General features: G+C 40.0%; 1 protein-coding gene across 1 annotated transcript; it reads left to right on the top strand.

Annotated features, from left to right (window-relative positions):
• Positions 1-9,098: 9,098 nt before the first annotated feature.
• On the top strand, positions 9,099-13,949 carry LOC131023080 (glycine-rich cell wall structural protein-like). Its single transcript, XM_057952623.1, has 4 exons — positions 9,099-9,704; positions 9,838-10,722; positions 10,823-11,021; positions 13,876-13,949. Exons 1-4 carry the CDS (start codon positions 9,099-9,101, stop codon positions 13,947-13,949), a joined length of 1,764 nt encoding a protein of 587 aa, XP_057808606.1.
• The last annotated feature ends 334 nt before the right edge of the window (positions 13,950-14,283 follow it).

The following is a 14,283-nucleotide window of genomic DNA, read 5'->3' as shown; positions in this document are numbered from 1 at the left end:
CGTATCGAAAAACTAAGAATATTTCTCGACGACGTGCACGTAAGATTTTGAAAGTCGACAAAAAGACGAAATAGCCGTATTTTACTATTCATCGTCAAAAAGTCAAAAATTTCAAAAACGTCTTAACGGACTCAGATTTCACTTCCGAGTTCACCGTTCTCATTCAAATAATTATCTAGAATTATTTGAATACTCAAACTCAAATACGGATATAAAATCCCACATCATTCTCACATCATCAAAAGAACATCTCAACATTTTTAAAATATAACAACAAAACTTCATATAACTCTTCATCTCTTTACAAAGTAAATCAAACAAGGGATCTAAACCCTAATTACTCAAATTCAATCAATTAAACACGTCATCAAAAGCCCGGGTATTACAAATATAGATTTTTAATATGTTAAAATCTCGAAGATTATCGCAACTTTCTCATTTTAAAGTTTTTTTTTTTACATATTATATCGTATCAAATTAAATGTAATTTCATGACCTTTGGTTCAAGATACATAGTACATATTTTATTCGAAATATAGTTTTACGAAAATAATAAAAATATGCTTTATCATTAAAATAAGAAAAAAGGGAAAATAATTAAAATTTGAAATACAATTCACAACAATACTAAGTTGACAGTTTTTTCCAATTGGTAGTTTTTTTTTTCTTTTTTGAATTGAAAATTTTCGGCAGTTGTAGTGGCATGAATTATATTTTTTCATCTAATTCCAAAATTACCCTTCAAATTAAATTTATTGACATTTACTTTGCTTTTTATATATATAAAGATTTATGCTTACATTCATTATTCTTTCTATTTTTATAGAAATATTAAGTGTTAACAAAAAATAAATACATTTGTTAAAGTATTATTTGTCCATAAAAATTATGATCTAATTATTATTTTTGTTTGCACATAAAAATGACGATATTTCTGTTTTGGTACACTTCTCTTTATATTTTATATTTCATTCACACTTAATATTTACAGCCAATAGTTTCTTAAGTTTTTTAGTTTGTTTGCTTTTTTGTTTTATTTATGTTTTTATTTTAGTTTTTTTGTTTGTTCTTTTTTTGTTTTCACAGCCGAATTTCTTTTATGTTTTTCAGTTATTTTTTTTTTGGGTTTTTTTTTAATTTCTTTTTAACCTTTTTTTTTATGTTTTTCAGTTTTTTTTTGTTTTTTTTTAGTTTTTTTGTTTTAACTGCTTCAGTTTCTTTTTATTTTATTTTCTATTTTTTTACAATATTTTTATATTTTATTTTTATGTATTTTATTTATTTCAAAGTAAATATTATTATGATGAAAAATAACTATCAATATGAAAAAATATAATGTTTTTGAAAGATTGCCTCTCATCATATTAATAGTTACTTTTTTTTTTACAATAATAATTACTTGAGTAAAGCGTTTTCTTTATTTTCTTTTATTTTTCTGTTTGATTTTTTCTTTTCAACATTTTTTATATTTTTTTCTTTTTTCTTCATTTATTTCTTCTTTTTTAACAACATTACCTTTATTCATATCTATTATTATTTTTTTCTTACAACAATAATTATTTGACCAAATAACTAAAATCACAAGTTTTCGTGAGTAAAAAATAATTTTTAAATATTAAATTTCTTTATATGAATAATTACTTTTTATTAAGACAATAATTACTTTTTTTTTTATATTTTTCATTTACTTTTACTTTTTTTAAATATTACCTTTATTCATATCAATGGTTATTTTTTCTTAGTCTATAATTATCTGATCAAATAATTAAAATTATAAGTTTTCATGAATAAAAATAACAATTTTCGTGCAAGCCTAAACCCTAATAGGAATATTTATTTTTAATAAGCATAAGATATACATTTGTTTGAATAAATGTATACATACGTTAATATAAGTATTCACCTTCATTCAATATAAAGTATTATAGTTTCTAAACCCTTAAATCCTGAACACTATAATATTTACTTTTAATAAGCATAAAATATACATTTGTTTGAACAAATATATTTTAAATAGAAATTTTATTAAAAAGCAGAAAAGAAGACACCAAGAACCCTTGAGAGCAGAGGAGAGCAAACTAAGGGCCGAGCCTCGTTAAAACCTTTTTATAGCAAACCCACAAGGGAAAAACTATAAAAAGGAAAAAAGAGTATTCGTCTAAAAAATAATCCATGCGGGAGTGGAAGTGAGACAGCTTCAAAGGTTCTGGCCTAACCATCACCCCTAAGCAGCTCTGCTCCCTAACATAGAAGAAAGAACAATCACGAAAGGTAAAATAAACCTAAGCAAAATACAAACACCTAGAGATAGCCAAAAAACTCCAACCCAAAAGAAGAAGAACGAAAATCATAAAATGTCGCCAAGCAAACTGTAACACCCCGGTTTTACCAAGACAAAAATAAATAGAAAAATAATGGAAAAACTTAATAGAGCTGAATAAACTTGACAATTTACCCTTTTAAATGAGTTATTTATAATTTGAAGAGATAAAATGAAAGGCATTAGTGATGCCAATCAATTGATTATATTTAAACTCACAGGATTGCATAAGTTTAGTTTCGCGACTCTGATCATAATCAACAATAACTTTATGAATAGAAATATGAGTTAAAAAGTCTTAGCTCAGCAAGATAATATTACATCATATAATAGAAGTTCTTAGTTTAGGGAATTGAAAGACAAGATAACAAGCTAGTCATTAGCGGAAGCAAAAGACAGCGTGGAACCCTAGCCTCAGCTCAACCCTGTCTGCACCAACCGATCAACCTGAAAACATTTGAAAATAATTTGGGCTGAGTACTAGTGTACTCAGTGGGCATGAGTTTTCGAAACATCTTATGAAATAGTCAAGCAGTTTATCCAATATCACAATCATGACTCAGAAGGTTTTAAAACAGAAATCCAGTTCTAAGCATGACAAAACTTTTCTCATTAAGTGACGAGCCATGTAACGTTCGATTGTTACTCGCTGCTTATGATCCCGGACTTCTATCCATCGACGGATCTCTTTCTTTTCTCCCATTTATCAATCTCGGGACGCACCCGGTCAGATCAATAATCATAACTGTGCTTCGGAACACATCCAGACAAGCACCCTTATAACGCCTCTTAGCTTTGTTAGTGCACGATGGCGATCAACCCATCGAGCCACTAACCTTGTGTACACAATCCTCATCTAACGTGTTAGGTCAAATGAGAATCTCGATTGATGCTTATGCGAGCATTAAACAATACAGAACGCACATAAAAACATTTATATTGGATAAACGAACATTTTCATGAAATATCAGAGTTTATATAACTCAAGATACATTTATGTAAAATAAAGCCCACCTTGATTGGACAAAGTCCGAAGTCAAACGTAACCCGTCTCGTAAAAGCAATGCTAATCCTCTTGGTCAATTGAGCCTACAAGATAATCTAATCTTAATAGGTCTCGTGATACTAGCCTTAGATAATAGCAAAACGAGGCTACTAAGTTCTGATTCGCTAGGCCCGGATTTTAAAACTCACTTTATAAACTTGAAAATAAATTTTCAGGTAAGGGCACCAACAATACCCTTGCTTGACTTTTAACTTAAAAACAACTTAAATATTTTATTGCAAAAACATATTATAACTTTATTACTTCATTATATCACATGGCATATAATTCACATAATTATATGCACATAAAAATCATAAATCACGTGAAGAAATATTTTCTAAAATAATTATCTAAACATGCATAATGGATAAAAATCTTTTTTTTTTGTAATCAAAATATTTTCTAATTTCTCAAATCATTCTTACATGGTATAAACACTCATTAAGTTAATTAATCACCAAAACAGATTAAACCAACTTAAATTAAGGCCCAAGTAATAAATAATTGGCAACCTAATTCTTTAATAACTAAAGCTCAAATTTCAATTAAGAAAAGAGCCAACTTAAAAAGAATAAGCCCAGCAATTAAATCAACCCAACACTAATAAAAGACTATGCTGAAACCCAATTAAATGAGCCCCACTGAAATAAAACCAAGCCCAAACCACTTCTCTCTCTCCTGTTCCTTCTCATATGCGTCTCTCTCTCTCTCTCTCTCACAGAAATCGCTTTTCTCTCTCCCAAGCCGCCGTCCACCTCCAGCAAGACCGGCGGCGCTTCGCCGGCGCTCATCACCTTCACCCCCACCAGCATCTGCATCTGCCGACTCTCCCTCTCAACATCTCGCCCCACTCTCTCTGTCTCTATCCCTTCTCTCGCCATAAACAGCTGCGGTCGCCGCCGCTCTTCCACGGCTGCCGCGTCGCCGCCCCCTTCACCTCTCCGCCGCCTCTTTTCTCCATCTCCATCCTCCAATTGATCAAACCCCCAGATACAGAAACCCAAAATCTCTCTCTCAAGGCTCAAATTAGAAAACCACTCTCTCCCTCTTCCCCTGCCACCTTCTACCATAGCAGCGTTTTCGCTGCCTTCTTCCCTCCTCCCTCGCCGGACAGCCAGTGGCCGTCAAAATTACCGCCGCCTCTCCTCTTTTTCTCACGGCGAACGGCGAGATTCACCGTCGCCCCCTTCTCCTTCGGTCCGAACAGCAGCAGCCCATCAGCCGCTGCCGCCGCTCTCTCTACTTCAACCCCTCCTAGCCCCGACTGAACTCACTCCATACTAACACACACAACAAGAATCAAGCGCAGCAAGATCGAAGCTGTAAAGACTGAAGTTTTATCAAAATTTTAAGGGTTCGTTCTTCTCTGTGTTTCTTCAATTCCTTCACAAGAGTCCAGTTCAAAGTGTAAATGTCAAGGCACAAGCAGGGACGGAGCCAGGGGGGTCTAGGGGGGGCTAAACAAGAGCAGCATAAGCAGTAAAAAAACATTCACCTCATCAAGGTTCTATCTTCATACTCAATTTCGTACAAGACTTGTTCTATATTTCACAACACCAATATACATATTCAGTTTCATATATTACTTGCAGATAGAACAGAAGCAGAGCTCAGCCCTCTTCATCTTCTTCATAATCCCATCACGGTACCCACAAAGTTTCCATCTTTACTTCATTATTCCCACACTATTCTTTTCGTTCTGATGAACACGAAACCAACAAACAAGAAATATACGAATAAAATTCTGCTGATTTAAAATCATCATAGACAATACCATCAAACTTGTGCCCAGGGCCAGAGCCAGGAACTAAGTTCGGGGGCCTGAAATTGTACGGGTTCTTGGCAGATCAAGTGTGGTTGGAAAAAGAAAAAAAAAAGTTTGATATTGGGCTCTTGAAAATTAAAAGGACCATGGACTAAAAATATATAATTGGGCTCTTATAGATATAGGCCCAAATTTCTTAATCACATGTTGGTGGTATCAAATAAAGGATTCAACACTAAATTTCTCATGCAACAAATAAAATACTATGAATAAAGATAAAATTAAACAAATAAAACCAGGGGCGGAGCTAGGGGTGGGGCAGGGGGGTCACTGGGCCCCCCTGGGATTTTCAAAAATAGTAGGTATATTTTCGTAATTTTAATATTAAAAATAAAAATATATATAAATTTATCTTCATACAATTTTTGTGAGGTCTAAACGATGTTGTTCAGTTCTAATTAAAAATTTCTTTAAATAAGTAAGGGATGTATCATGTATTTGCACCATAATTTTCAATATTTAGTAATTTTATTGCAAACTATTTTCGTAACATGAATATTACGTGGATAATTAATCCACAAAAATTCCAAGTCAACAATCTGACGATCATAAAAAAATTGCGAGGGACGAACTTGGAAAAATTGAAAAGATGGTGATTAATTCACCACATTTAAAAATTCACGTTAAAATTGTTAAATTCGAAATAGTTCATGATTTTATTTGCCAAAATCCCAAGTTTTATCCATCTTCATTTTTTGAAGTTGTTTTGTATGAATGAAATGTATTTTTGTAATTTAAAAGATATTTATAATTGTGTTAGTATTATTTATTTCTAATTTATTTTAATTAATTTATTATTTTTTTTTAAAATTGGACCCCCCTGGAGCGAAAGTCTGGCTCCGCCCCTGAATAAAACGATTCTTTAACAAAGCATATAAATTAGAATCTTTAAAATCTTGCTTGAACTTTTCAAAATCTCTTTGTTGGATTTTTTTTTAAATAAATATATATCTCCGAGCATAGCTATTAATAATCTAAATTCAAGATTTCTACTAAAATATTCTATTGGGAAAAATCGGGGTATTAAACAAACACCCGACGGACATGCATGAGAACCGTAATGCCCGGAGGCGACGTCCAGCCAATACCGCAGCACCAGCACAAGCCACACCTGTGATCGCCAATCGAAGGAACAACACCAGAAGTAGGTCCCTCAACAACCAATACCTCCAACTCCCTCATCCACCCTACATCGAACTGCAGCCGTAAAACGTAGCAGCTACACTCCAGCGCCCAACTTCCCCAGCAGCTGTGAAGCGCCATCGTCCCAACATACAACCAGAATGTGCCGTAATAAGAGATATTGTCCAGCCCGACGGTGCTCACCAAAAACCAACAAAAGAGGCGAGCCGAAGCAGCCCAACAAATCGCCAACAAACTCCAACACATAACAGCCTATCTAACCATACGAACATGACTGTGCAAAGCCATGTCTTTACGAACCGCCACTTTAATCTCCTCGATCTCATGCGGCCACCAACCCTCCGTTCTATGTTGATTAGCCATAATATCCGCCGCAATATTCCCTTCCCTGTAAATATGAGTGACCCTAAGGCGAAAATGCTGAAGACACTTAAGAATAGAACTCCAAACCGCAGCAAAGCGCCAAGGAACATCAGTCGAACTCTTTTGAAGCAGAGAGACAACATAAGTAGAATCAGCCTCAATCCAAAGATCATGCCAACCACGAGCATTCGCAATCTGCACAGTCGAGATAACCGCCAGTAACTCAGCTTTGAACGCAAACTTGACACCCCATTTGAAGTGAAAACATCATCCAACCCAGTTCCAATTGTCCCTGAAAACTCCACCAGCAGCTATAGGTAGGGGTGTAATCGAACCGAGCCGAACCGAATAGTGGTGTGTTCAAGTTTGGTTTGTTTAGTATCGAACCGAATCCCGAACTTTGGTGGCGGTGGTGGGGAACGTGGGGGTGGTGGCGGCGGAGGGGATGGTGGCGGTGGGGAATGTGGGGGTGGGGGTGATGGTGGAGGTGGGGGTGGAGGTGATGGGGGTGGTGGCGATGGAGGCGGGGGTGAAGGTGGTGGCGGTGGTGGGGAACGTGGGGGTGGTGGCGGCGGAGGGGATGGTGGTGGTGGTGAACGTGGGGGCGGCGGTGACGGTGGTGGGGGAGAACGTGGGGATTTTAGTGACAAAATTAGCCTTTTCGATTTTATTTACTTAATTAATTATGGATTTGTTTGATCCGTTAGATTGCTTGGAATTAACATTAGAGATGCTTTCTTTATTCTTCATACATTTAGCTCTCTTTTTGATCCCTTCCCTAACTTTGGATTAATTGATCTTAATAATTAATTACTACTCCACCCATCCACGAAAAATGAGGCACAATTACTATATTTGGCGTTCACAAAAAATATGGCAATTCCTTTTAACTACGTGGACCCACCTCTTTTCCTTACATTTTATCCTTACAAACACACCTTATTCACAAAAAAATCACTTTTAATTCAATTTGAACCACTCATTTCATATAATGGTGGGATCTTTTCTCCCACCGTGTGGGGGTTGTCTCTCTTCTCTGGGTCATTTGGATGCACAGGAATGACATTATTTACAATATTATGGCGCCTTCTAAGATTCATATTCTTAAGCCGATCAAAGTTTTCATTATGGAGGCTGCTTCTAACTTCAAGCTCGGCAACATGAATAACTCAGTCTCAGACCTTCTTATTCTGCGCAACTTGGCTGTCACAGGCAAGCCTCGACAACCGCCTGCCCATTTTCGGTCTCTTGGGGTCTCTCACCTCTGAATTGGGTGAAGATAATACGGATGGCTCGATTCGGGAGTCTAGTATTATGCATGCAGGCGGGGTTACGCGTAATGCTTTTAATGATGTGGTGGACTGTTATCATTTTTCTGGAGGTCATGGAGTTGCGCTGGAGGCTGAGCTCCTCGCCATTATTATTGATATGGAGACGGCGTATCGGATGGGTTGGTCTCACGTTTGGTTCGAGTCTGATTCTTCCTTTGTGGTGAGCTTGCTTCATTCTCGAGCTTCTAATGTTCTGTGGCGGTTTAAAGCGCGATGGAAGCAAGCTCTTCTCTATGCTTCATGTATACTTGGAAGATTTCGTCCTGATAATTAATAATTTCGGGCATTAAAAAGCATAATGGGCAATCAATAAGGTGCATTTTATTTTATTTTCAAAAGCCCATTTCATGAAAAGCTAAGTATGATTTGGTTTAGAGCAATAGTTAGACGGGTGTCCTTCTAACAAGTTTCCGAAATAAAAATATGTGAGTGAAGAAAAAACAAATTGGAAAAACTCGATCGAGTTTGTGAGGACAATCGTCAATCTATCTTTCGACTATCTTAAATAATAATTATAGATATTCTATAATATTGATTCTATTTATAAATCTGGCTACTAACTGAAAAAATATCATACATAATATAATATTCAAGTAAATGAACCATACCATGCAACTAACTTTGAGTAGCTTGACATATATATTTATTCATTTATTTGTATAATAGAAGTAAATGTACAATAATTATTTTTCCATCATTACAAGAAAAAACTAGCACAACCAATAAAAGTGTAACATTCGACAGGTACCGTAGCTAGATTGTGGATATCTTTCTCTAGGAGAAGAGTTAAGCTTAATGGGTGAAAGTAAGGGAGTTTTTCAACAAATTTATTATTTTATTATGTAGCTACATAAAAGGGAAGTGATTACGAAAACGAGGGTAGAGTGTGAAAAAAGATTGAGATTGTGCTGGTGGAACTTTGTGTATATCAACTTTAATCTCCGTCGCCGCCGCGAGGTGTAGAAGGACGAGGCGGTGATCGCCCTGGTGTAGAAGGACGCGGGGGCGATACCCGTGGGGGTGGAGGAGGAGGAGGTGGAGGTGAGGGAGGGGGTGGGGGTGGAGGAGATGGTGGTGGCGGAGAAGGCGGTGGTGGTGAGGGTGGAGGGGGCGGAGGTGAAGGTGGTGGGGGTGACGGTGGTGGTGGCGAACGTGGGGGTGGTGGGTGTGTCGGTGGTGGACGAGGGGGTGGGGGTGACGGTGGAGGTGGCGGTGGCGACGGTGGTGGCGGCGAAGGTGGTGGTTGGGGTGGGGGTGGGGGTGGAGGAGAAGGCGGTGGTGGTGAGGGCGGAGGAGGAGATGGTGGGGGTGACGGTGGTGGTGGCGAACGTGGGGGTGGAGGTGAAGGTGGTGGTGGCGGCGAACGTGGGGGTGGGGGCGATGGTGGTGGTGGTGAACGTGGGGGTGGTGGCGGCGAAGGGGATGGAGGCGGAGGTGATGGTGGTGGTGGGGAACGTGGGGGTGGGGGTGACGGTGGTGGGGGAGAACGTGGGGGTGGAGGTGATGGTGGAGGTGGGGGTGGGGGTGGGGGTGGGGGTGGCGATGGAGGCGGGGGTGATGGAGGTGGTGGTGGTGGGGAACGTGGGGGGTGGAGGTGACGGTGAGGTGGGGGTGGGGGTGATGGTGGTGGTGGCGATGGAGGCGGAGGTGATGGTGGTGGCGGTGGTGGGGAACGTGGGGGTGGCGGTGGGGGGAGAACGTGGGGGTGGGGGTGATGGTGGAGGTGGCGATGGTGGCGGGGGTGAAGGTGGTGGGGAACGTGGGGGTGGTGGTGGGGGAGAACGTGGGGGTGGGGGTGATGGTGGAGGTGGGGGTGGGGGTGATGGGGGTGGTGGTGATGGAGGCGGGGGTGAAGGTGGTGGTGGTGGTGGGGAACGTGGGGGTGGAGGTGACGGTGGAGGTGGGGGTGGGGGTGATGGTGATGGTGGCGATGGAGGCGGAGGTGATGGTGGTGGCGGTGGTGGGGAACGTGGGGGTGGTGGCGGCGGAGGGGATGGTGGTGGTGGGGAATGTGGGGGTGGGGGTGATGGTGGAGGTGGGGGTGGAGGTGATGGGGGTGGTGGCGATGGAGGCGGGGGTGAAGGTGGTGGGGGTGGTGGCGGCGGAGGGGATGGTGGTGGTGGTGAACGTGGGGGCGGCGGTGACGGTGGTGGGGGGAGAACGTGGGGGTGGAGGTGATGGTGGAGGTGGGGGTGGGGGTGATGGTGGTGGTGGCGATGGAGGCGGGGGTGGTGGTGGTGGTGGTGGTGGAGAACGTGGGGGTGGAGGTGACGGTGGAGGTGGGGGTGGGGGTGATGGTGGTGGTGGCGATGGAGGCGGGGGTGAAGGTGGTGGTGGTGGCGGTGGTGGGGAACGTGGGGGTGGTGGCGGCGGAGGGGATGGTGGTGGTGGTGAACGTGGGGGCGGCGGTGACGGTGGTGGGGGAGAACGTGGGGGTGGAGGTGATGGTGGAGGTGGGGGTGGGGGTGATGGTGGTGGTGGCGATGGAGGCGGGGGTGGTGGTGGTGGTGTGGAGAACGTGGGGGTGGAGGTGACGGTGGAGGTGGGGGTGGGGGTGATGGTGGTGGTGGCGATGGAGGCGGAGGTGATGGTGGTGGTGGTGGTGGGGAACGTGGTGGTGGGGGCGACGGTGGTGGGGGAGAACGTGGAGGTGGGGGTGGGGGTGATGGTGGTGGCGGCGATGGAGGCGGAGGTGATTGTGGTGGTGGTGGTGGTGGGGAACGTGGGGGTGGTGGCGGCGGAGGGGATGGTGGTGGTGGGGGTGGGGGTGATGGTGGTGGTGGGCGATGGAGGCGGAGGTGACGGTGGTGGTGGTGGTGGGGGTGACGTGGTGGTGGGGAACGTGGGGGGTGGAGGTGATGGTGGTGGTGGTGGTGGAGAACGCCGGGGTGGAGGTGGTGGTGGCAAACGTGGGGGTGGGGGGGAAGGCGGTGGTGGTGAAGGAGGCGGAGGTGACGGCGGCGGCGGCGGCGGGGGCGATGGAGGGCGGAGGTGAAAGGTGGTGGCGGCGGCGATGGAGGCGGCGGCGATGGAGGCGGAGGTGATGGTGGAGGTGGGGGTGGGGGTGATGGTGGGTGGTGGCGATGGAGGCGGAGGTGACGGTGGTGGTGGTGGTGGAGAACGCCAGGGTGGAGGTGGTGGTGGCAAACGTGGGGGTGGGGGGGAAGGCGGTGGTGGTGAAGGAGGTGGAGGTGACGGCGGCGGCGGCGGCGGGGGCGATGGAGGCGGAGGTGAAGGTGGTGGCGGCGGCGATGGAGGCGGAGGTGATGGTGGTGGTGGTGGTGGTGGAGATGGGCAAAATATATTTGGAAAAGGCGCAAATGGAAGAGGCGGCAACCCTGGAGGATATTGTAATGGCGGCCACCCTGGAGGATATGGAATACACTTAGTTGCATTGGTTGAAGTAGCAAGCAATGCAAAAAAGATTACAAATATAATATTTGACATTTTGTATTCCATGATTGCTTGCCACCAATCAATTGCAAAAAACTTTCCAAAGTTGGGATTTATATAGACATTTAACACTAAGCATAATTTTGTCTTTAATAGAAAAGTCATAGCTAACTAATTAAAGTTAGGCCAAATAATTAAGACTTTTTTATTCATTACTTTTACATAATTATAAATCAAAATTTTGCTCCTTTTGGCACAATGTAAGTAGCAATATGTCAAAATTGGTAGAATTTTATGGTATTGATATGAAATATTTAAATCAAATACCTTTACCATTATATTATAAATTACTTAGTATTTAAGAAATAATCTTGTATGCCTTCATGAGCGATTTATGAGCCATGACATATTAATATTTGATTTGAAATACTGTATAACAAAAATATAAGGCGAAGTTTAAAATAATCATTTTACTAAACAAAAGTGAATTATAACCATAAAATAAAAATATATTGATTGTAAATACTTTTATCAAAATATCCTTGTATTTTAAAATTTATCAATAATTTAAAATAAAAAAAATTTAAAATTGATTTACAAAAATTAAAATTTGGAAAAAGAAAAAAAAAACCAACATAGTCCCATCGTCTTCCTCTTCACTCCTCTACTCGGATGAGCTCGCGCAACCATCAGCACACATCTACTTCACCACCGCTTGCACCCATCGTCTTCTATCATCAATTTTCTAAACAAAAATCATAACAAAATCACGGCGGAGGAATCGAAGGGTGTTGGATTGCAATTACAAAGAAGAAGGAGAGTGGCGTGTGGTAGAGGGGGATGGTGGTGGGATCAAATGGGATGTGGTTGATGATGCAGAAGGATGGAAGACGGGGATGGCACCAAACTGTAGTTGTAGAGAAGAAAAAAAAAACGGATGGAGCAGATGGGGAAACTAGAGGAGAAGGGCAGCCAGCGACAACCGCAACCTACGCAGATGGTACGAATAAGAAAAGAGAAGGAAGAAAAGGGGTGATGGAAAAGTGTCGATAGCCTGGGTAATTGCGGGAAAGAATACAAACCTAGGGTATGGGTTAAAGTAATTTTTTTTTTCAAAATTTATACATTTTTTCTTTTATTTTATATTTTATATTTTTTTTATTATAATTTTATTAAGGGTAAAATAATTTATTTATACAAAGAATGGTTTGAATTAATGTATGTTTATTACTATGGCTATTATTAACTTTTTCTTAAGCAAATTGGTTATTTAGGAGAATTAACACAAAATACTATAACTCAATGCGTAAAATATTAAATTTAATGATAATCGTACAATAATAATTAAATTTACAAATTATAAAGCATTTAATTTAAGTCAATCTCATTTTACGCAAATTATTGTATCATTAGTACAACAAAATTAATAGTCCACACTTAATATAACAATTTTGGACTTTTAAATTTTAAAACTATATTATTGTGCATATTTAAATAGCCCAAAACTAATTAAAAATTAAAAAGAATAGAAACAATATAAAGTTAAAAGGACAACAACAAATATATTTATGCTAATAAATAAACGAATACGTCATCCGTCTCATTATTGTTAACTTACTTATCATTTTTGGTTGTCTCATTCGTTCCCCTAAAATACAACAATTAACTCTTCAAAAAGTGAGTACTACAACTTCTAACTAATTTACACATTTTTCTTATTTCTCATGCCCAAAAGTTTTGGATCAATATTGATAAGACGGATAAAGTAATTCATACACAAAACATAACTCAAAAATTAAATAAATTTATATAATATTTTTAAATTGTATTTTTTAGATATATAACTAATTTTCCATCTATAAATTTATATTAAAGTTAATACGAATTTCACTTTTAACACTTTAATTTATAAAATTAAAAAGTCTAAATATGACACATAAATATTATAAATTAATTAAATTGGAAATAAAAATCTGATTTAAGAAAATTTTCGCGTCCGCGTTAAACAACAGTCTAATATGTAGCCTAAAAAGGTGGAACAAGTTAATATGTGCTGACATGGGTGAACAGTGGAAAAATTTTGAAAATCTTTTTATCCGATAAGTTGCAAAAAGGGCGGGTTTAAAAATATTAGTATATAATTCGCACCTTTTAGTTGAAAGATAAATCTTTCAACTTAGCAACAACACTTAGGAAATTTGAAATTGAAATACTTACTCGTCGACTGGATGTTGTAATCAGTTGATACCTCTTCTGGTTCCCCCTTATTTGATAACGAGGTGATTTTTGACTGAGGAGTGTTCAGTTGCGGTGACTGAACATTCTTTCAGTTGATGAACTTGCTTTAGATGACTGAAAGATCCAGCTGGTAGATTTGACTTTTGTTTCTGAACCTTCAGTTGCACTTCTGATGTCTTCTAAAGTAATTCTGGATAAGCTCATTTTTCTTCAGTTTTGATAAAGCTTAACTTCTGCTGGAGCTACATCTTCCAGCAGAATGAGAGTGACAGAACTTGGAGCAATTAGCTTCCTCATTCCTTGGCCTGAACTTGATTATTGATCATCCTTTCAAAGCGTTAGAACAATCTTATCTGGATGTCAATAATATGAGAAATCCATTAGAAATAAAATCTTTAGAGCACAGATTTCTTTCTGATGACTGATCCGATCATCAGTGAGAGTCGACTTTCTTCTTAACTTCAGTCGTTGAGTCAATCTCGGAGAGAAAGAGAGAGCTGAAAGAGCGGATCAGTAACTATGGCATAAGCAAAGATCATAGACAAATAAGAGCACATAGCACATAAGAAGAGTTTTGTAAAAAGTTTTGAAAACTTTTGAAATCTTTTAGCAACTCTTTTGT

This window comes from Salvia miltiorrhiza, chromosome 4 (genome assembly GCF_028751815.1).
Source record: "Salvia miltiorrhiza cultivar Shanhuang (shh) chromosome 4, IMPLAD_Smil_shh, whole genome shotgun sequence".
In the NCBI taxonomy this organism is placed as follows: domain Eukaryota; kingdom Viridiplantae; phylum Streptophyta; class Magnoliopsida; order Lamiales; family Lamiaceae; genus Salvia; species Salvia miltiorrhiza.
Note: the sequence above shows the minus strand (reverse complement) of the source record. Positions and strands in the feature narration are given on the sequence as shown.

What these genes read in the sequence shown, in the direction of transcription:
- LOC131023080 (XM_057952623.1), top strand. Translation starts at nt 9,099, where the DNA reads ATGGTGGTGGCGGAGAAGGCGGTGGTGGTGAGGGTGGAGGGGGCGGAG. An exon ending in TGGCGGCGATGGAGGCGGAG is followed by an intron (nt 10,723 to 10,822) that starts GTGATTGTGGTG and finishes TGGGCGATGGAG; the next exon opens with GCGGAGGTGACGGTGGTGGT. An exon ending in GGGGGCGATGGAGGGCGGAG is followed by an intron (nt 11,022 to 13,875) that starts GTGAAAGGTGGT and finishes ATTTTTCTTCAG; the next exon opens with TTTTGATAAAGCTTAACTTC.